The sequence below is a fragment of the Heterodontus francisci genome, chromosome 42 (assembly GCF_036365525.1).
Source record: "Heterodontus francisci isolate sHetFra1 chromosome 42, sHetFra1.hap1, whole genome shotgun sequence".
NCBI classification, from domain to species: Eukaryota; Metazoa; Chordata; class Chondrichthyes; order Heterodontiformes; family Heterodontidae; genus Heterodontus; species Heterodontus francisci.
In genome coordinates this window covers 3,183,400-3,207,049 of record NC_090412.1, presented here as the reverse complement: position 1 = coordinate 3,207,049, position 23,650 = coordinate 3,183,400, and the positions used below count along the sequence as shown (strand labels likewise).

Genomic DNA, 23,650 nt, shown 5'->3' with positions numbered 1-23,650 from the left:
CCTCACCAGGTATGTAAACATTCAGACATTAATCACCAGATACGCTGAGCAGTGCACGAGGTTTAGAAAAGTTTTCATTGAAATATATCCAAAAGAGTTTAAAACAATCAATTGGCAATAATCGTGGATAATAACGGTTAAAAGCCCCAGCTAGAAATGGACAGGAACAGTTTGGAGATGAATCTGTCTGGGCGATGGATATCACCAGCAGTGTAAAACGATCTGGTGTTTGTGAAATTCTCGGACTGTTCTGCTCTTTATAAACCTGCCGTTTGCACTCGAGGCTCTTCACAGTTAAACTTACTTTATCCCCAAGCCTCCGAAGTTCGACTTCCCATTTTTTTCCTGGGTAGTTTGAGATGAAGTTGGGAAAACTTTAAACGGATTGAACAGGACCTGGGCTAATTACCCTTCAGACTGGGTCACGCACAGTGAATGGGATTGAGTGACACCTGGGCACTAGAGTCGTGAGGGCCAGAGATTGCTCTTGCCGTTAATTTTCCCAGGAGAATCCCACCCAGGGATTTCTCTCTCTCTCTGGGAGGGGGGGGGGGGGGTCTCTCTCTGTCTCTGTCCCTGGGGGTTTCTCACTGGTCGGGGGTCTCTCTGGGGGTCTCTCTCTCTCTGGTTGGGGTCTCTCACTCTGGTCGGGGTCTCTCTCTCTCTGGTCGGGGGTCTCTCTCTCTCATCAGGGTCTCTCTTTCTCTGGGGAATCCCTCTCTCTCTCTGGGGTCTCTCTTTCACCGGTTGGGGGTCTCTCTCACTTGTCGAGGGTCTCTCTCTCTCTCTGGTCGGGGGTCTCTGGCAGGGTTTTCAGTGGGTCGCAGTGTTCTCCTACCTTGGCGACTTGGAGCGGTTTGTGTTGCTGGGATCCTCCTTGAAGCCTGAAGCCCCAGGGCGCTCCACCAGCGAGAGTGACCAGCTCCTCTTCGCTGACCCCCATCGCCTCTCCTGCTGTCCTCCAGCAAACGGCGGGTCCCTAAGAGCTCTTCATCGCCCTGATCCACGCTATCAATCACATCACGATCCGAGTGTGCTACTTGCGGGCTCCGGGAGGACAGTGCGAAACACTGGGCTCCAGTCTCCTCTCCCTGTGCTGCAATGTTAGAGCTAACGTTCGGAGCTCGCTCCAACTTGGTTCAAAGCCAGATTTTAGCACATGTTGCGTCAATCTCACAGCATCGATGTGGAAAGACCGAAAAGGAAGCTGCGAATGACTGCCCCAGGCTTAACAGAAGTTTTCCAAACCCTTCTGAAGGGCCGTCTTTGTTTTATATATAATGTCAGCACCAAGAACAATAATCTCAATTCCAAAGGCACATGTCTGGGGTCTATCAATGGGACAAGTTGTCCAACTCTGTCTGAGCTAAATTTCACAGTTTAAAAAGATCGGTCAGGATCTTGGGTCGTTGATTCTGAAGGAACAATGCCTATTACTGATCGATTCAGGAATAGTTTTAATCTTGATTTGCGACAGGATTTGGCTTTGATTGCTAGGAATAATATTTATTTCTTGCAGACACTTCATACCCTGACTGCCAAGAACCTTAACAACCCGAGTAACTCAAAAATGCGTTCATTATACAACCTACTGCACGCAAATTACAGCCACACATTTATGTAAGACATTTTTGATTGTGCAGGAAATAAAATCATTCCATGTATAAAAAATAACTTGTATTTATACAGCAGCTTTCACAACCCCAGGACGTCCCAAAGCGCTTTACAGCCAATGAAGTACTTTTGAAGTGTAGTCACTGTTGTAATGTAGGAAACAGGGCAGCCAACTCGTGCACAGCAAGATCCCACTAACAGCAATGTGATAATGACCTTCATCTGTTTTTCAGTGCTCATTGAGGAGTAAATATTGGACCGTACACCAGGGAGAACTCCCCTGCTCGTCTTCAAAATAGTGGCCATGGAACCTCATACATCACCTGCAAGAGCAAACAGAACCTTGGTTTAACGTCTCATCCAAAAGGTAGCACCTCCCTCAGTATTGCACTGGAGTGTCGGCCTAGATTTCTGTGCTCCAGTCTCTTGATCTTCTGACTCAGAGGCAGGAATTTTTTTATTTATTTCCAAAATATACTTTATTCATAAAAATCTGTAAAAATTACATTGCCAAACAGTTTCCAAACAGCACCAAAAAATACAAACGTTGCAAGGGAGATCAGTTTCCTTCAATACTGTCATGAGTTTCTTCCCAACCCTTCTGTTTCACAATTGTCATGTCAATTACAGTTTTACATTTACAGCAATTGAGAATATTAACGATACAGTTCGAGGGGTTTCCCATGGATCCAGCCCCTCAGTTCAGCTTGGTGGGGGGGACATTACACTGTGGTCTTTCCCCATTGAGCCTTTGCTGCGGCTGCCCCAAGCTTTAGTGCGTCCCTCAGCACGTAGTCCTGGACCTTGGAATGTGCCAGTCTGCAACATTCGGTGGTGGACAACTCTTTGCGCTGGAAGACCAGCAAGTTTCGGGCAGACCAAAGGGCGTCTTTCACCGAATTGATAGTCCTCCAGCAGCAGTTGATGTTTGTCTCGGTGTGCGTCCCTGAAAACAGCCCGTAGAGCACAGACCCCTGTGTTACAGAGCTGCTTGGGATGAACCTTGACAAAACCCACTGCATCTCTTTCCACACCTGCTTTGCAAAGGCACATTCCAGGAGGAGGTGGGCGACCGTCTCTTCCCCACCATAGCCAACGCGGGGGCACTGTGCGGAGGGGGCGAGACTTCGGGTGTGCATGAAGGATCTGACGGGGAGGGCCCTTCTCACCACCAGCCAAGCTACGTCTTGGTGCTTGTTTGAAAGTTCTGGTGATGAGGCATTCCGCCAAATGACTTTGACGGTCTGCTCGGGGAACCATCCGACAGGATCCACCGTTTCCTTTTCCCGTAGGGCCTTGAGGACATTCCGTGCAGACCACTGCCTGATGGACCGGTGGTCAAAGGTGTTTTCCCACAGAAACTGCTCCACGAAGGATAGGTGGTACGGCACCGCCCAACTGCATGGAGCGTTCCGCGGCAATGTGACCAGGCCCATCCTTCGCAACACCGGGGACAGATAGAACCTCAGCACGTAGTGACACTTGGAGTTTGCGTACTGGGGATCTACACACAGCTTGATGCAGCCGCACACGAAGGTGGTCATCAGGATGAGGGCCACGTTGGGTACATTTTTCCCGCCCTTGTCCAGAGATTTGAACATCGTGTCCCTCCGGACCCGGTCCATTTTAGATCCCCAGACGAAGCGGAAAATGACTCGGGTGACCGCCACGGCGCAGGAGTGGGGTATGGGCCAGACCTGCGCCACGTACAGCAACAACGTGAGCGCCTCGCACCTGATGACCAGGTTCTTACCCACAATGGAGAGAGATTGCTACTCCCACATGCTCAACTTTTGTTGTACCTTGGCTACTCGCTCCTCCCATGTTTTGGTGCACGCCCCGGCCCTTCTGAACCATATCCCCAGCACCTTCAGGTAATCTGACCTGACGGTGAAGGGGACAAAGGATCGGTCAGCCCTGTTGCCAAAGAACATGGCCTCGCTCTTGCCGTGGTTAACTTTGGCTCCCGAGGCCAGTTCGAACTGGTCGCAGATGCTCATCAGTCTGCGCACGGACAGCGGATCCGAGCAGAAAACGGCGACGTCATCCATGTCCAGGGAGGTTTTGACCTGAGTGCCTCCGCTGCCTGGGATTGTCACCCCTCTTATGCTCGCATCCTTCCTAATAGACTCACCAAAGGTTCAATACAGCAAACAAACAAGACCGGGGACAGAGGACAGCCCTGTCTGACTCCAGATTTGATCGGGAAACTTTCAGATTCCCACCCGTTGATTGAGACTGCGCTACTGATGTTTGTGTAGAGCAGTTGGATCCAATTGCAGATTCCCTCCCCAAACCCCATTTTGGAAAGCATGTCCATCATGTAGGTGTGCGATATCCTGTCAAAAGCCTTCTCCTGGTCCAGGCTGATGAGGCAGGTGTCCACCCTCCTGTCCCGTACGTAGGCGATCGTATCCCTGAGTAGCGCGAGACTATCAGAGATCTTCCTGCCGGGTACAGTACAGGTCTGATCAGGGTGAATCACCAACTCCAGAGCAGACTTGACTCGACTGGCTATGACTTTGGACAGAATCTTGTAATCAACATTAAGCAGTGAGATGGGCCGCCAATTTTGATTTCTGCCCTCTCCCCCTTCTGCTTGTAAATGAGGGTGATGCCTTTTCTCATGGATTCTGACATGCTGCCGGCCAGGAGCATACTCTCGTATACTTCCAGCAGGTCCGGGCCGATCCAGTCCCACAGGGCCGAGTACAACTCGACCGGTAAGCCGTCGCTCCCGGGAGTTTTACTCGTCTCGAAAGACTCAACGGCCTTTGTCAGATCGTCCAGAGTTAGCGGCTTGTCCAGTCTCTCCCTCCTGCTGTCATCTAAGACCTCTGTGATAGATGACAGGAAGGACTGGGAGGCTCTGCTGTCTGTGGGCTTCGCGTCATACAGCCCAGCATAAAAGGATTTGCCGATCCTTAGTATGTCAGACTGCAAAGACGTTACCGAGCCATCTTCTTCCTTCAGGCTGCTGATAACAGAGCTCTCTCTGTGTACCTTTTGGAAGAAGTAACGCGAGCACGTCTCATCCTGCTCGATGGAGCGGACTCTGGACCGGAAGATGATCTTGGAGGCCTCCTTGGCAAAGAGCGAGGCCTGCTGGCTCTTCACCTCTTGGAGGTCCTCCTTGACCTCGACCCCCATTGACTGCAACCGGAGTAGATTTTGCATAATTTTCTGGAGTCGGGACAGTTCCCTCTGTCTCTCTCTCGCCTTCTGAACTCAGAGGCAGGAATGCTAGCAACCAAAACACAGCTGACACCTCTATAACAATGGGAAGATTAAAAGTGTCAGTTCTTCAAAGCTCTGAGACCATCTTTTATGTGAAAGGAACTATTTTAATGCAAATTGCCTTGGGCTGTAAATATTGAGCTCTGCAGTTTTACAGCTCAGAAGAGAAATTCCAGACAGTTCATGAATGACAGAACCCTTCAGAGACCTTGTCCCCAAACTCTATCAACAAGAAGGACAAGAGCTGCAATATCATGAGAACACCCTCATCTCCAAGTACCCTTACAGGTCATATAACTTCATAACTTGGAAGTTTATCATCGTTCCTTCAACATTGCCTTGCTATTCCCTACCTAAAACTGTTATGTGAGCACCTTCACCACAAGGACTACAGTGGTTCAAGAAGAAGGCTCACTAATTCCAGCAAAGCCCAAATCCCAGGAAACATAAAAATATGTGGCCCAGCATATCCCCCACTCTACCATTACCATCAAGCCAGGAGACCAACCCTGGTTCAATGAAGAGTGCAGGAGGGCATGCCAGGAGCAGCACCAGGCATACCCCAAAATGAGGTGTCAACCTGGTGAAGCTACAAGACAGGATTACTTTCATGCCAAACTGTATAAGCATCATGCAATAGACAGAGCTAAGCGATCCCATAACCAACGGATCAGATCTAAGCTCTGCAGTCCTGCCACATCCAGTCGTGAATGGTGGTGGACAATCAAACAACTAACTGGAGGAGGTGGCTCCACAAATATCCCCATCCTCAATGATGGTGAATCCCAGCACATCAGTGCGAAAGATAAGGCAGAAGCATTTGCAACAATCTTCAGCCAGAAGTGCCGAGTTGATGATCCATCTCGGCCTCCTCCTGAAGTCCCCAGCATTACAGATGCCAGACTTCAGCCAATTCGATTCACTCCGCGTGTTATTAAGAAACGACTGAAGGCACTGGATACTGCAAAGGCTTTGGGTCCTGACAATATTCCGGCAATAGTACTGAAGACCTGTGGTCTAGAACTTGCCACACCCCTAGCCAAGCTGTTCCAGTACAGCTATGACACTGGCATCTACCCAGCAATGTGGAAAATTGCCCAGGTATGTCCTATACATAAAAAGCAGGACAACTCCAACCCGGCCAATTACTGCCCCATCAGCCTACTCTCAATCATCAGTAAATTGATGCAAGGTGTCATCAACAGTGCCATCAAGCAGCACTTGCTTAGCAATAACCTGCTCAGTGACGCTCAGTTTGGGTTCCGCCAGGCCCACTCAGCTCCTGACCTCATTACAGCCTTGGTTCAAACATGGACAAAAGAGCTGAACTCCAGAGATGAGGTGAGAGTGACTGCCCTTGACATCAAGGCAGCATTTGACCGAGTATGACATCAAGGAGCCCTAGCAAAACTGGAGTCAATGGGAAACAGGGGGAAAACACTCTGCTGGTTGGAGTCATACCTAGTGCAAAGGAAGATGGCTGTGGTTGTTGGAGGTCAATCATTTCAGCTCCAGGACATCACTGCAGGAGTTCCTCAGGATAGTGTCCTAGGCCCAACCATCTTCAGCTGCTTCATCAAAGACCTTCCTTCAATCATAAGGTCAGAAGTGGGGATGTTCACTGATGATTGCACAATGTTCAGCACCATTCGCGACTCCTAAAATACTGAAGCAGTCCGGGTAAAAATGCAGCAAGAGATGGATAATATCCAGGCTTGGGCTGATAAGTGGCAAGTAACATTTGCGCCACACAAGTGCCAGGCAATGACCATCTCCAACAAGAGAAAATCTAACCATCTCCCCTTGACATTCAATAGCATTACCATCGCTGAATCCCCCACTATCAACATCCTGGGGGCTACCATTGATCAGAAACTGAACTGGAGTAGCCACATAAATACCGTGGCTACAAGAGCAGGTCAGAGGCTAGGAATCCTGAGGTGAGTAACTCACCTCCTGTCTCCCCAAAGCCTGTCCACCATCTACAAGGCACAAGTCAGGAGTGTGATGGAATACTCTCCACTTGCCTGGATGGGTGCAGCTCCAACAACACTCAAGAAGCTCGACACCATCCAGGACAAAGCATCCCGGTTGATTGGCACACCATCCACTAACATTCACTCCCTCCACCACCGACGCACAGTGGCAGCAGTGTGTACCATCTACAAGATGCACTGCAGCAATGCACCAAGGCTCCTTAGACAGCACCTTCCAAACCCGCAACCTCTACCACCTTGAAGGACAAGGGCAGCAAATGCATGGGAACAGCACCATCTGCAAGTTCCCCTCCAAGTCACACACCATCCTGACTTGGAACTATATTGCCGTTCCTTCACTGTCGCTGGGTCAAAATCCTGGAACTCCCTTCCTAACAGCACTGTGGGTGTACCTACCTCACAAGGACTGCAGCGGTTCAAGAAAGCAGCTCACCACCACCTTCTCAAGGGCAATTAGGGATGGGCAATAAATGCTGGCCTGGCCAGCGATGCCCACATCCCATGAATGAATAAAAAAAAACTTCCCCAGCTCCTCCAAATTTCTGAGTGCCCGAATTTTTTTAACCCTTTCTGTGAAGTGCCTTGATTTTAACGAGGCTGAAAAATTTTCTTTTTCATATCTTTACACACTTCATGTGGACAGAATAATGTGCAATGAAAGGATTTACAGACTGATTAACCGTCTGACAGGCCACGATGTGAACATTCCTTTCATGGTCATTGTCATGATGGGGGGTTTAGTCCTGCAGAGCAGGAGGGTTTCATGGCTTCTGACAAACCCCTATGAGGATGGGGAGGCCACCCACACCACTAGGAACTGAACATCAAGCCAGAATTCAGAACGTGAGCTCCGATCTCTGGGACCATCTGACACGCAGTTTGAACCCTGCACCACTGAGTCAGAGGCATGAATACTAACACTGAGCCAAAGGTTCCAATGTGAATTCTTTTATCTTCCACCTGTTACAGGAACATCATTCAACTGTAGACAACTTCCAAACCTTCACTCAGTTGCCTCTTGTTCTGTTTTCAGCGGTGCCGCCTACTTGCACTCATGTCCCAGGGTGACTCCTCTGGAGCCACATCTGAAATGGAGAACTGCTGATGAAATGAATCGGTCCTTCCACACCTTCAGAGCTCCACATTATCCTTCTCTTTTCTGATTTAGGTCCAGAATTTCAACTCTATTATTTGTAAGTTAACTTTTCAGGTCTAAATCACCAAGTATGTTGTCATTGTAAATTAAAAATCAGAAAAAAGGTGATTGATGTAGAATAGTGGATTAAGATTAATATTCCTGACAAGGTATAAAGACATTGCTTTAATTTTGCTCAAATTCTAGCACTTGGCTTACACTGTTTTAAAACTGCAATCATTCTTCCCAGAAAAAAGTTGTGCAGCTGTGTGGTGAAACCAGCCTCACAGCTCCAGCGACCCGGGTTCGATTCTGGGTACTGCCTGTGTGGAGTTTGCAAGTTCTCCCTGTGACCACGTGGGTTTTCGCCGGGTGCTCCTGTTTCCTCCCACAGCCAAAGACTTGCAGGTGATAGGTAAATTGGCCATTGTAAATTGCCCCTAGTGTAGGTAGGCGGTAGGGAATATGGGATTACTGTAGGGTTAGTATAAATGGGTGGTTCTTGGTCGACACAGACTCGGTGGGCCGAAGGACCTGTTTCAGTGCTGTATCTCTAAATAAATAAATAAAATAAATATTAAAATTTAAAAGTTTAGATTGCCTGGGTGGGAATAAAGCAACCTCTAAACATTTGAGTCAACATCAAGGAATTATGTGTACAACAAAACAATTCGCATGAAACAGATAAGTTACATTTGGCACCAGCCATGGTTCAAACCTACTTTTCAAACACACTTTAATAACACACTGGATATATACTCTGTTCGGTTTTAAAACCAAATGATGGTGTGAGAGTGCATTGTCCAGAGTGCTTCTCTCTGGAGTCAAGCCAGAACTAAACACTAAAGTTGCAGTGCACACAAAGCCCTGTATCATGTCAGTCAAATGCCAGTTAACTATTTTCCAAATTAATCTCGCACTGTCCCCGCACAGTGTGCCCTGTGACTGATTAGCCAGCATCACTGCCACCAGTCACTGACTGCTATCAGTGAGACAAGCTGCTTAATCCCCCTGCCGACTCCTTTCTCTATCCGATGAAGGGTCACTGACCCGAAACGTTAACTCTGCTTCTCTTTCCACAGATGCTGCCAGACCTGCTGAGTGGTTCCAGCATTTGTTGTTTTTATTTCAGATTTCCAGCATCCGCAGTATTTTGCTTTTATCCTTTCTCTATCAGTCTGATTTTTCCTGTCTCAAATGATGTCCGAAAGTTCCTGAAATATGATGTACAGAAAACTAATCACAGGCAAAGCAACACACACTAGATGCCTATTTTATCTATTTATTAGTCGAGAAACAAATTATTGTGTCACTCCAGAGACTTGAGCACATAATCCAGGCTGTCACCCCAGTGCAGGACCAAGGGATGGATGTCTTTCTGATGAGACATTAAACCGGCAATAGTGACAACACTTCAAAAGTAATTTGTTGGCTTTAAAGCCCTTTATGACATCCTGTGGTTGTGAAAGGGAGCACCTTCCAAACCCGTGACCTCTAGCACCTAGAAGGACAAGGACAGCAGACGTATTGGAACACCACCACCTGCAAGTTCCCCTCCAAGTCACACACCATCCTGACTTGGAAATATATCATTGCTCCTTCACTGTCACTGGGTCAAAATCCTGCAACTCCCTAACAGCACTGTGGGTGTATCTACACATGGAGGTTAGTTACTCTTTTCATATTGGATAAACTGGAATCTTTAACAATCTGTAGCTAAATGGAAGGACAGATGCAGCACTGTCTCCTTACTGAATTGCCAGTCTAGTTTATGTGCTTCTTGAATAGGACTTCAACCCACAGTGTTCCTGTGTCTTCTGAGTCAGAGTGCAACAAGCTGGGACTTGAAACCAGGGATCATATCAATCACATGAGCTGAACTCAGTAATAATAATATTTCATTCCACTGGACAAGGGTTAAGTCTCAGTTGTGCTCAGTCCACAGTGGTCTGATGCACGTGGAGTTACATATGGCTTTTCCAGATTTGGCTAGCTGTCCACCAACACTAATTTTGTTTTTACTTTGAAAGTAAAATGTACACTTTTTAAACTGAGGACCCGCATTTCTGTAGTGGGAGTGTGACTAATTGAATAGCTCTTTCAAATATCTGGCATAGGCAGGATGGGTTGAATGGCTTCCTTCTATGCTGTATGTTTCTATGAACCTACTCTGACAAATTCCTCTCAGGGACTGAATGGGATCTAAGGGATCACGTGAGGGAAAGAATTTCATGCATATGGAATTCAGACAACTGCTCCCTTTGACCATAAAGAGTCAGCACCGACTGGTTGGGCTGAACAACCTGTTCCCTGCTGCACTCTCGATGGAAAGTTGTATTTACTGGGCCCACGTCTGTGTCCCACCCCAATGGGCAACACCGATTGGTCGCAAGAACATGATTGACATCCCAATCTGGAGTGTGATTGGTGAATCGTCACATTGACCTCGAGAGACCCCCGTCAGGTAAAAACGGTCATCGAGAGGGACGGGAGCGACCCCTGCATGACCCCGGCCAAGCTGAGCCGTCGGTTTTCACCTCCACACCGAGTAACCGGAGGCAGCGGTTCAGCTCAGTGCGCCTGCGCAGCATCCGGGTGCCTGACAATAGGGGCGGAGTTTGTTGTGCGTCATCACGTTGCTGCGTTAGGCCGTGACCGGGGACGTGGCAGCGGAGCGGCGGCGGGAGAGAGGGAGCCGGGGCTGCGGTGAGTGGGCGACATGCCCGGGGGAGAGGTTCCGACCCGGCCCGTGGGTTGCTTCGAAATCCAGCGCCGGGCCCGCGCTTCTCGCTCCCCCCAGGCACTGAAATGGCCACCGCGGCTTGATTATGCTTTAGGCCCCAGGCCTGGACCCCGGCCTCCCGCTCCCCCCTCCAACCCGGGCCCAAGACCTCGGCCCGGGGTGTGTCGGCTGGGCCACATTTAAAGGGCGAGAGTGGGATCAGTTACCGGTGGGGCCTTTGTTGGTGTTCCTTCAGCCAGTGTCGGCGGCGGAGCTTCGGACCCTGTGACCCCAACCCCCGTCACCCCCAACATTCATCCCCAACCCTCCACTCTCCCAAATACCCCCATCTCCCCCCTTCGATAACAACCCCCACTCCCTCCAACACCCCAACCCAGCCCCTCCCCCCCGACAGTCATCCCCAGCCCCCCCCCCCGACAGTCATCCCCAGCCCCCCCCCCCCCCCCGACAGTCATCCCCAGCCCCTCCCCCCGACAGTCATCCCCAGCCCCTCGACAGTCATCCCCAGCCCCTCCCCCCGACAGTCATCCCCAGCCCCTCCCCCCCGACAGTCATCCCCAGCCCCTCCCCCCCGACAGTCATCCCCAGCCCCTCCCCCCCGACAGTCATCCCCAGCCCCTCCCCCCCGACAGTCATCCCCAGCCCCTCCCCCCCGACAGTCATCCCCAGCCCCTCCCCCCCGACAGTCATCCCCAGCCCCTCCCCCCCGACAGTCATCCCCAGCCCCTCCCCCCCGACAGTCATCCCCAGCCCCTCCCCCCCGACAGTCATCCCCAGCCCCTCCCCCCCGACAGTCATCCCCAGCCCCTCCCCCCCGACAGTCATCCCCAGCCCCTCCCCCCCGACAGTCATCCCCAGCCCCTCCCCCCCGACAGTCATCCCCAGCCCCTCCCCCCCGACAGTCATCCCCAGCCCCTCCCCCCCCGACAGTCATCCCCAGCCCCTCCCCCCCCGACAGTCATCCCCAGCCCCTCCCCCCCGACAGTCATCCCCAGCCCCTCCCCCCCGACAGTCATCCCCAGCCCTCCACTCCCCCAAATACCCCCATCTCCCCCTTCGATAACAACCCCCACTCCCTCCAACACCCCAACCCAGCCCCTCCCCCCGACAGTCATCCCCAGCCCCTCCCCCTGACAGTCATCCCCAACCCAGTCCCTCCCCCCGACAGTCATCCCCAACCCAGCCCCTCCCCCCTGACAGTCATCCCCAACCTTAACTCCCCGACAGTCATCCCCAATCTTCACTCCCCGACAGTCATCCCCAATCTTCTCGACTGTCATCTGTAACCCCAACAGTCATCCCCAACACTACTCTATGTTCCCCAAAATACTCCTCCCTGACAATACCCTCATCCCAACCCTCCCAACAGTACTTTCCATTGCCCCAGTCCCCAAAATATGCCCTGACAGTAATTCTCCTCCCCCCCCCCCATCAACCGCCACTCCCCAGAATACACCCCTTTTACAGTACCTCTGTTCCCCAAAAGACTCTCCCTTCTGACACCCCAACCCCCCACAACTCCCTGATCCCCAAAATACTTCCCCACGCAAATGTTAGTATGCAGGTTCAGTAAGTAATTAGGAAAGCTAATAGAATGTTATCGTTTATTGTGAGGGGAGTTGATTACAAAAGTAGGGAGGCTAAGCTTCAGTTACATAGGGCATTGGTGAGACCGCATCTGGAGTACTATGTACAGTATTGTTCTCCTTATTTAAGGAAGGATGTAAATGTGTTGGAAGTAGTTCAGGGAAGGTTTACTGGACTAATACCTGGAATGGGCGGGTTGTCTTATGAGGACAGGCTAGGCTTGTATCCACTGGAGTATAGAAGCGTAAGAGGTGACTTGATTGAAACATATAAGATCTTGAGGGGTGGACTTGGAAAAGATGTTTCCCCTTGTGGGAGAATCTAGAACTAGGGGTCACTTTAAAAATAAGGGGTCCCCCATTTACGACGGAGATGAGGAGAAATTTAATGGGGTGAAAGATTATTGGGGGTAGGTGGGAATGTGGAGTCGCGGTTACAATCAGATCAGCAGTGATCTTATTGAATGGCGGAGCAGACTTGAGGGGCCGAGTGGCCTACTCCTGCTCCTAGTTCGTGTGTTCACCCCCACCCCTCTCCTCCAACACCCCAACTCAGCACCCCTGACTGTAATCTCTAATTCCCCACTCCCCAAAACATTCCCCCCGACAATACCTCCCTGCTCCCCAAAAGACAACTCCTCTTGACAGCAATCTTTGGCCTGAAATACCCACAATCTGTCCTCCAATCCCCCTATCAACCTTACCGACAAATACCCTCCTCTTCTGCACTCCTTGCACCTTCGAATTCTCTGCAGCCTCACCCCAAACCCCTGCCCCTCCCTCCCCAAACACCCACTCCCCTTGACATCCACTTTTTAACCAAACATTAAAGTGCTTTGAGATCTCTAAGACAGACTTTTCTTGGCTCAGTGTCTGAGTCAGAGGGTTGTGAGTTCAAGCCCCATTCGGCTAATGGAGAATAGCCTCCTTCTGTGCTGTAATTTTTCTATGGTTCTGTGTTTCCCATTCCAGGGACTGGAGCAATCTGAAGCAAGGCCTTGCATTTATATAACACCTATAATGATCTCAGGTTGTTCCAAATGAAGTACCTTTGAAGTGTAGTCACTGGTATAATGGAGGAAATTCTGTTTTAACAGTTCTGTTTAAGGGATAAATATCGGCCTGGATGCGAGTGAGAACTCTGCCCTTATGTACACCTGAAAGGGCAGATGGGGCCTTGGATTAACATCTCATCTGAAAGACAGCACCTCCAACAGTGCAGCACTCCCTCAGTACTGTGGTGTCGTGTTGGCCTGCATTTCGTGCTCAAGTCTCTGGAGTGGGTCTTGAATCCACAATCTTCAGATGCAGATGTGAGAGTGCAACCCACTGAGCCATGCCTTGTGCCAAATGCATAGAAATATGACTTATCTGTTTAATATGCCGTGTTGCTTTTGCACAATGCAAATAGAAAGCAATTTTTTTAATTCTTAAGTTGTTCTCTGTAAAACTGCACTAATAATTCTACTCATTGAAGTTAGTGGTAAGGTGATCAGCTGTAAGAAAACCATGGTGAGAATTCGGTCAAGTAATTTGCTCTTTGACACGCTGAGTTTTAAGGTTGTCACATATTTTGGCAGGTGAATTCGGTTGTCAAACATTTTTCTTTTATGCCCAACTCGATAATATAAGTCTCTGTGGCTTTGGACATATATCCTGCTGCCTGAACTGCCCTTTAAATGAGAATTTAAATTTGGATTTTTCATATTTTGTATTGTTATGAGCTGATTGTAATTAGTTTAAGTAAATACCGCAAATAATACCATTTTTGAAAAGATAACTGTTTTTACATTACATGACACTTAACACTTAATCTTGAGAGGAATTATTACTTACTGCCATTTCCTGATCATATTGGAAGATGATTAAACAGTCCATGCACTGCTTATTGTCGTGATCATCAGAAATGTGTAATTGCTGTGTGCCCTCAGCTTTATCAAACATGAAAGGATGCAGCACATGCTGCTGTTGGGATGACTTCAGTATGTTCAATCCTACTGAATTCCAAAGGGTGAGGTGATTTGAGGCAGTCAACTTGTTGAAAAACTAATTCATCAGAATGTGGATTTAGTAATTGCAATATGGAGCGATATTATTTTAAAGTATCAAGACTGAATACGTGTGATATTGCTGTGGTGCTGACTGATTTATATCTTTGGCCACACTCTGTTACTGAGCAGTCTCCGTACACAATATCAGTCATACTGAAGTATTTTCTTTCTGTTGTACTTTTTGGCTTGTTTCCTCTAATGCTTGTCATTTTGGTTTTTACTTTTCATCAAGCTATCGTTGCTTCCTCTTCCTAGTGTATTGCTGTCTACCAGTAGGGTTCTGACCGTTCTTAAAGTCACTCCTCTCTATGTTCGACATGGCATTAAATAGCATCAGGGCTTGGAGTTTTATGGGGACAGGTTACATAAACTTTTGTTGTTCTTGTATTCCTTTGCATTTATAAGATCGAACAGTGATCATGCGAACATATGAATTAGGAGCAGGAGTAGGTTATTTGGTCCTTCGAGCCTGCTCTGCCATTCAACAAGATCATGGCTGATCTGATTGTAACCTTGACTCCACATTCCTGCCGACCCCCAATAATCTTTCAACCCCTTGCTTATCAAGAATCTATCTACTTCTGCCTTAAAAAGATTCAATGACTCTGCTTCCACAGCCTTTTGAGGAAGAGTGTTCCAAAGGCTTATGGTCCTCTGAGAGAAATAATTTCTCCCCATCTCTGTCTTAAATGGACGACCCCTTATATTTAAGCAGTGACCCCCCCCTTAGTCCTAGATTCTCACAAGAGGAAACATCCTTTCCACATCTGCCCTGTCAAGACCCTCCAGAATCTCATATGTTTCACTCAAATCACCTCTTACTCTTATAAACTCCAGCGGATACAAACCTAGCATTTCCAACCTTTCATCATAAGACAACCTGCCCATTCCAGATATTAGTCTCGTAAACCTTCTCTGAATTGTTTCCAATGCATAGAACATAAGAACATAATAAATAGGAGCAGGAGTAGGCCATTCAGCCCCTCAAGCCTGCCCCGCCATTTAATAAGATCATGGCTGATCTGTCCCAGGCCTCAACTCCTCTTTCAGGCCTGCTGCACCTAACCCTCGACTCCCTGAGATTTCAAAAATTTATCGACCTCCTCCTTAAATACATTGAATGACCTAGCCTCTACAACTCTCTGAGGTAGAGAATTCCAGAGATTCACCACCCTCAGAGAAGAAGTTCCTTCGCATCTCAGTTTTAAATGTGTGCCTCCTTATTCTGTAACTATGTCCCCTAATTTGAGATTCCCCCACTAGTGAAAACATCTTCTCAACATCTACCCTGTCAAGCCCCCTTAAAATCTTATGTTTCTATAAGATCACCTCTCATTCTTCTAAACGCCAATGAATAAAGGCTTAACCTGTTTAGCCGTTCTTGATAAGACAACCCCTCCATCCCAGGAATCAGCCTAGTGAACCTTTTCTGAACTGCCTCCAATGCTAGTATATCCCTCTTTAAATATGGGGACCAAAACTGCACGCAGTACTCCAGGTGTGGCCTCACCAACACCCTGTACAGTTGTAACAAGATTTCCCTATTTTTAAACTCTAACCCCCGAGCAATAAAGGCCAAAATTCCATTTGCATTCCTAATTACTTGCTGCACCTGCATGCTAAACTTTTGTGTTTCATGCACAGGAACACCTAGATCCCTCTGTACTGCAGTATTTTGTAGTCTTTCTCCATCTAAATAATCTTCCTTTTTATTCTTCCTACCAAAGTGGATTACCTCACACTTTCCCACATTGAATACCATCTGCCAAGTTTTTGCCCACTCACTTAACCTATCTATATCCCGTTGCAGATTCTCTGTGTCCTCATCACAGTATGCCTTCCCACCTATTTTTGTATCGTCAGCAAATTTGGATACACTACACTCTGTCCCTTCCTCTAAGTCACTAATATAGATAGTAAATAGTTGAGGCCCAGGACCGATCCTTGTGGCACCCCACTAGTTACGGCATTCCAACTTGAAAAAGACCCATTGATCCTGACTCTCTGCCTTCTGTGTGTTAGCCAATCCTCAATCCATGCCAACACATTACCCCCAATACCCTGATTTTGTATAATAACCTTTTATGTGGCACCTTATAAAATGCCTTCTGAAAATCCAAATACACTACATCTACCAGTTCCCCTTTATCCACTCTGCTTGTTATATCCTCAAAGAACTCGAACAAATTTGTCAAACATGATTTCCCTTTCATAAAACCACGTTGACTCTGATTGCATTATGTTTTTCTCAATGTCCTGCTATTTCATCCTTAATAATGGACTCTAGCATTTTCCCAGTGACAGATGTTAAGCTAACTGGTCTGTAGTTTCCTGCTTTCTGTCTCCCTTCTTGAATAGGGGTGTCACATTAGCGGTTTTCTAATCTGCTGGTACCCTACCAGAATCCAGTGAGTTTTGATATATTACGACCAATTCCTCCACTATCTCTGCAGCCACTTCTTTTAAAACCCTTGGATGCAGGCCATCAGGTCCTGACGACTTGTCCGCCTTTAGTCCCATCAGTTTGTCCAGCACCTTTTCCCTTGTGATAGAGATTGTTACAAGGTCCTCCCTCCCATTTACACCTTGCTCATCTATGCTTGTTGGGATGTTTAAAGTGTCCTCCACCGTGAAGACCAATACTGTACACAATAGTTGAGATGTGGTCTCACCAATGCCCTGTATAACTGAATCATAACCTCCCTACTTTTGCATCAGTATTCACCAAAGAGAAGGACTTGGTGGATGATGAGTTTAGGGTAGGGAGTGTAGATAGTCTGGGTCATGTCGATATCAAAAGGGAGGAGGTGTTGGGCGTCTTGAAAAACATTAAGGTAGATAAGTCCCCAGGGCCTGATGGGATCTCCCCCAGAATACTGATGGAGGCAAAGGAGGAAATTGCTGGGGCCTTGACAGAAATATTTGCATCCTCATTGGCTACAGGTGAGGTCCCAGAGGATTGGAGAATAGCCAATGTTGTTCCTTTGTTTAAGAAGGGTAGCAAGGATAATCCAGGAAATTACAGGCCGGTGAGCCTTATGTCAGTGGTAGGGAAATTATTGGAGAGGATTCTTTGGGACAGGATTTACTCCCATTTGGAAACAAATGAACTTACTAGCCAGAGGCAGCATGGTTTTGTGAAGGGGAGGTCGTGTCTCACTAACTTGATTGAGTTTTTTGAGGAACTGATGAAGATGATTGATGAAGGAAGGACAGTGGATGTTGTCTATATGGACTTCAGTAAAGCCTTTGACAAGGTCCCTCGTGGCAGACTGGTATAAAAGGTGAAGTCACACGGGATCAGAGGTGAGCTGGCAAGATGGATACAGAACTGGCTCGGTCATAGAAGACAGAGGGTAAGAGTGGAATGGAGGGCTGTGACTAGTGGTGTTCCGCAGGGATCAGTGCTGGGATCTTTGCTGTTTGTAGTATATATAAATGATTTGGAGGAAAATGTAGCTGGTCTGATTAGTACATTTGCGGACGACACAGGTTGGTGGAGTTGCGGACAGTGATGAGGATTGTCAGAGGATACAGCAGGATATAGATCGGTTGGAAACTTGGGCGGAGAAATGGCAGATGGAGTTTATTTATTTATTTTTATTTATTTATTTAGAGATGCAGCACTGAAACAGGCCCTTCGGCCCACCGAGTCTATGCCGACCATCAATCACCCATTTATACTAATCCTACACTAATCCCATATTCCTACCACATCCCCACTTGTCCCTATATTCCCCTACCACCTACCTATACTAGGGGCAATTTATAATGGCCAATTTACCTATCAACCTGAAAGTTTTTGGCTGTGGGAGGAAACCGGAGCACCCAGCGAAAACCCACGCAGGTACAGGGAGAACTCGCAAACTCCACACAGGCAGTACCCAGTATTGAACCCGGGTCGCTGGAGCTGTGAGGCTGCGGTGCTAACCACTGCGCCACTGTGCTGCCTGTGTTTAATCTGGACAAATGTAAGGTAATGCATTTTGGAAGGTCCAGTACAGGTGGGAAGTATACAGTAAATGGCAGAACCCTTAGGAGTATTGACAGGCAGAGAGATCTGGGCGTACAGGTCCACAGATCACTGAAAGTGGCAGCACAGGTGGATAAGGTACTCAAGAAGACGTACGGCATGCTTACCTTCATCGGTCGGGGCATAGAGTATAAAAATTGGCAAGTCATGTTGCAGCTGTACACACTTGGAATCATAGAGAGATACTTAACCAGTAATGCAACTCCCCCGCCCCTTTTATATTGCGTACCATTCTGGTCGCCACACTACCAGAAGGATGTGGAGGCTTTGAAGAGGGTACAGAAGAGGTTTACCAGGATGTTGCCTGGTCTGGAGGGTATTAGCTATGAGGAGAGGTTGGATAAACTCGGATTGTTTTCACTGGAACGACGGAGCTGGAGGGGCAACATGATAGAGGTTTACAAAGTTGTGACTGGCATGGACAGAGTGGACAGTCAGGAGCTTTTTCCCAGGGTGGAAGAGTCAGTTACTAGGGGACATAGGTTTAAGGTGTGAGGGGCAAAGTTTAGAGGAATGTGCAAGGCAAGATTTCCTAATGATCTGATCAAAGGATTTAAAATCTTAAAAGGATTTGTTTAAGTGAAACAATTTTCTCTGGTAGAGGACGAGGGAAAGACATAAAATTAGAGCTGGACTATTTAGAAGAAAAATCTGGAAGCATTTTGTGACGGAAAGGAGAAATTTGGAATTCTGTCCCCAGAAGGTTTTGGATGTTGGGACAATTGAAGGGTTCAAGACTGAGATCAATAGATTTTTGTATTGTATCAAGGGATATGACGCTAAGGCAAGTGAATGAATTTAAGGTGCATGTCAACAAGACCTAAATGGATGGCATATCAGACTCAAGGGACTGAATGTTCCACATGTTACTGTCAGCAGCTGTACATTACTCTAAAGTGTTAGTGAATGGCTGGTGAATATTTTAAGTCTGATATGTGGCAATAGAAACAAAATTTCATGTTTAATCTTCTTGCTTCCAAATATACTACCTAGAGGTCACTTTTTTTTTTAAAGTGTAGCACAGAAGTCTCTTCTGTGTATCTCTGCTTTCTGCTGCACAGAATTCAGCCTGTCCTGAAGGAGTGAGAGTTTGAGAGAAAATATTTCTTCGTGCACAAACTAATCCTAAGAATTAAATGTCAAAATCAAAATTGCGCTGACAGAAAGGGAAGGGGGTAATCTTGTCAATATTGCAGTGGAATTTGTAGATTGGCTAATAGTTTTGAGAGGAATGGAGTAATGACCTGTTATTTGATGGTGAACAGTGAAGTAACAGTGCTCACCACTGGCCACAGATTTAGGATCAAATTGGAAGTCAAAGGGACCTCCAGGGATCCAGTAATATCAAGCAGAGTATGTAGCCAATCACACTGAAATATTCTGACACAGCAAACCAGGAGGTTAAAAGCACGAAATTTTTCTCTCTCAATTAAAATTTTAGAGAGAGAAATAAATGATTGTAATGTATACATGGGATTAAGGTAAAAGCTAAACTACAATATACCTTTTTTTAAAAAAAAAGTTTAAAATATAAATTTTTATCTGGAGGGAGTAATTTGTCATTCCACAAATAAAAAAATTAGTTTTTCAGAGCCAGTGAGGGTGTTTAGAAATAATTGTGAGCTTAGTACACTGTTTTTATAAAAAAAAACCTAGTTACACCTCATTCAACAAAAGGTAACTTTTTCAAGGGTATTTTTCCAACAAGACTAAGTGGTTGAGAATAAAAGTTCTCATCATTTCATGGATTTCTAATTAATTGCAGTTTGGGGAACCTCAACAGCCCACCCTGTGGAGAAACATAAAATCACTGACAGCAACTTCTGAATTTTTGCGTTAGCGTGTGGATGCGTGGGCTCCTGAAGTGAAGTAATGATGGTGAATGCTGACAGTTTCGTTGTCATTACCAACGCAAAATCCGGGCTAATATTGTTCTGGCTGGAAAGCTGTATTCATGGCAACAAAATGTTATCAGGTGACTGTGTCATTTGGACGTTTTCGTAATCTCAGCTTTTCACTGGTCATTAACTGGAACAGTACAATTTTGAGTAAGTCTCTTTTTACAGAGTGAATAAACTATACTCCTTGCATGAGATAATCTTGCATATGGAACTTGGTGTGTTTGTCTTGGTTTAGCATCCATTTGCTTATTATTGGTCTCTGGCAATTGCATTAAATTAATTTTTACATGTCTGAGTTTACCGCTCTCCTTGAGCTGAAGTCTGTCTTGCTGTTCTTAATACAACCTCTGCTATTGCAACTGTAAAATGGCTTGAGGGTGGGTTTTTGCAGTCCCTGATCGCATTTAGTCACTGCAAAATAAAGGAAGGAAAGACTTGCATTTATGTAACACTCCTCATGATCATCAGACGCCCTAAAATGCTAGGTGACTCAACATCTGATACATGATGGCTGACCTGCAAGACTGCCTCACCTGTGTACACTGTTCCCACATTGGCCTGTGACCCATCCTGCTGTACAGTGCATAGCTGTGGCACAAGAGCAGGTCAGAGGCTGGGATTTCTGCGGCAAGTAACCCACCTCCTGACTCCCCAAAGCCTGTCGTCCATCTACAAGGCATAAGTCAGGAGTAAAAACAGAAAGTGCTGGAAATATTTAGGTTTGGCAGCATCTGTGGAGAGAGAAACAGTTAATGTTTCAGGTTGATGACCTTTCATCAGAACAAGTGAGGAATGTGAAGGAATACTCTCCACTTGCTTGGATGAGCATGGCTCCAACACTCAAGAAGCTTGACACCATCCAGGACAAAGCAGCCTGCTTAATCGGCACCCCATCCACTACCTTAAACATTTGCTGCCCTCCCCCACTGATGCACAGTGGCAGCAGTGTGTACCATTTACAAGATGCACTGCAGCATATTATCACGTCTCCTTTGACAGTAGCTTCCAAACTTGAGACCTCTTCCATCTAGAAGGACAAGGGCCGCAGATACATGGGAACACCACCACCTACAAGTTCCCCTCCAAGCCAAACACCACCCTGACTTGGAAATATATTGCTGTTCCTTCACTGTCGCTGGATCAAAATACTGTAACTCCCTCCCTAACAACAGTGTGGGTGTACCTGCACCAGATGGACTGCGGCAGTTCAAGAAGCCAATTAGGGATGGGCATTGAGTGCTGGCCTTGCCAGCAATGCTGACATCCCATGAAATAAAAAAAAGTGTGTCTTGGTTCTGGTACGTAAGTTGTCAAACTTAACTCTTTTGTTTTGCTCCTCCGCTCTGTGTCCTTTGGATTGCTCACGTCAGAACCTCTTGCAGTCTTTTCTGGCTTGAGTCAGGATTTGACTGTGAAATGCGTTCTTTAAGTATTTAAACCTTTTGTTTCCTAAAGATTGATTCCATAGAGAAAACTGGGTGACATGTTGCTTGTTTTCTCTTGAGCAGTTAACTTCCTTCAATTTTCTGTGATTTGACAATTTAAAAAACCTGTTTGAAACCAGATGTACTGTGGGTGCAGGTTGAATAACAAGATGAGTTTCAGGCATTTCCCAGAGGTGTGAGCTATTCTGCAGTGACAAGTGAGCTTCAGTTTAGTCATTGGTATGGCCCCTATGGAGATAACTGTATCCATTACTCCCCATTATATACAGTAATTCTCCACTTTCCTGTCTTCCTACTTCAAAAGATGGCCTCAATGCTAGGGCTTGTCAAAGCTGGTATTGATGGGGATTCACAGCAATGGACCAGCTGAGTGCCATGCTGTTGTAGAGTAGGAAAACTGAGTGAGGAACGCAATGTGTAACAATTGCAAGAATGTAGATTTTGCAGAAATCTTGGTTCCTATTAGTACTGTCAGTTAGCAGGCTGGTTGAGACTCTGTTCTGGCATTGGGGCAATAGGTGCGAGGACAGTTTGATAGTATGAGTTTTTATTTCTAAACCATAACTCCAGATTAACAGATCATGCATTATGCTTCCTACCAGTAGGAGTTGTATGTCTGACTTTCAGTGTCTGTTTAGACAAATGTGGATGCTTCTGTGGGATGCTGAAAACCTAGGAATATATCTTTGAAATCTTTGTGTATTTCAATCCTTTAAGAATTTCCAATACTGTTATACTGGAAACTGCTTTGCGGAACATCTCTGCTCAGTCCGCAAGCATGACCCCGAGCTTCTGGTTGCTTGCCATTTTAATTCACTGTCCTGCTCTCACGCCTACGTCTCTGTCTTTGGCCTGCTGCAGTGTTCCGCTGAAGCTCAATGCAAACTCAGGGAACTGCACCTCATTTTCCGAATCTACAGCTGTCTGGACTCAACACTGAGTTTAACAATAAAAGCAAAATACTGCGGATGCTGGAAATCTGAAATAAAAACAAGAAATGCTGGAAATACTCAGCAGTTCTGGCAGCATCTGTGGAGAGAGAGAAGCAGAGTTAACGTTTCATGTCAGTGACACTTCTTCAGAACTGGAGTTCTGAAGGGTCACTGACCTGAACTGTTAACTCTGCTTCTCTCTCCACAGATGCTGCCAGACCTGCTGAGTATTTCCAGCATTTCTTGTTTTTATATTGAGTTCAACAACTTCTGACCATGACTGCCATTTTGATTATTTTTTTAACCATATTTTTGCTTTCGGACAGAGCTGTTCATTATTCTGCCATTAACACTTTCTCTGGACATATGCTTTGTCTTTTACCATGATTGTTACCACTCCCTTTGCCTTTTGTTCCATGACATCCTTGTCATTTAATCTCTCCTGCCCTCTGCCCTATCACAGACATTCCTTTTTGTTTCCCCCCCCCCCCCCCCCCCCACTTCACTTGCTCAAAGCCTATTACATTTCTAACCTTTGCCAATTCTAATGTAAGGTCACAGATCTGAAATGTTAACTGCGTTTTTCTTTCTCCACAGATGCTGCCAGACTTGCTGTGTATTTCCAGCACTTCCTTTATTGCAGCCAACACCCATTTGGTTCAGTCACTGCATTCTTCTCAAAGTTGCTGCTCACTGTCTCTGACTTGCCCTGTGGCTGTTTTTAAAAATGTTGTTGCTTCAAGTGCAACTTTCTAAACTGGCTAGGTTTGTTTGCCTGGGAGGCTGGGAAACTTGTTCAACTCATAGCCTATCTGTACCATTGAATTAGCAGAGGTTGAGTAAGAGTGCTGTCCGTGAGTACTGCTGTCCATTTTATTAGCTGTTATCTTGCTTCCGTCATTACAGTGTGCAACTGTTATTAAATGTATAAAGTTAAATTCTGGCCTCTAGTAATTACACACACAATGACCTCAGT

General features: G+C 46.7%; 2 protein-coding genes across 2 annotated transcripts in view; one reads left to right on the top strand and one right to left on the bottom strand.

Moving 5' to 3' along the window:
* Positions 1-943, bottom strand: part of LOC137355310 (synaptopodin 2-like protein) — a 47,254-nt gene extending 46,311 nt beyond the window's left edge. Inside the window, exon 1 of the mRNA XM_068020297.1 lies at positions 839-943. Within this exon, the coding sequence (XP_067876398.1) occupies positions 839-943 (105 nt within the window). The remainder of the gene's footprint in view (positions 1-838) is intronic.
* A 9,643-nt stretch (positions 944-10,586) lies between these two features.
* Positions 10,587-23,650, top strand: part of LOC137355391 (protein transport protein Sec24C-like) — an 83,166-nt gene continuing 70,102 nt past the window's right edge. The window contains 1 exon segment of the mRNA XM_068020392.1: positions 10,587-10,689. The gene's annotated coding sequence lies outside the window, so the exon portion shown is untranslated.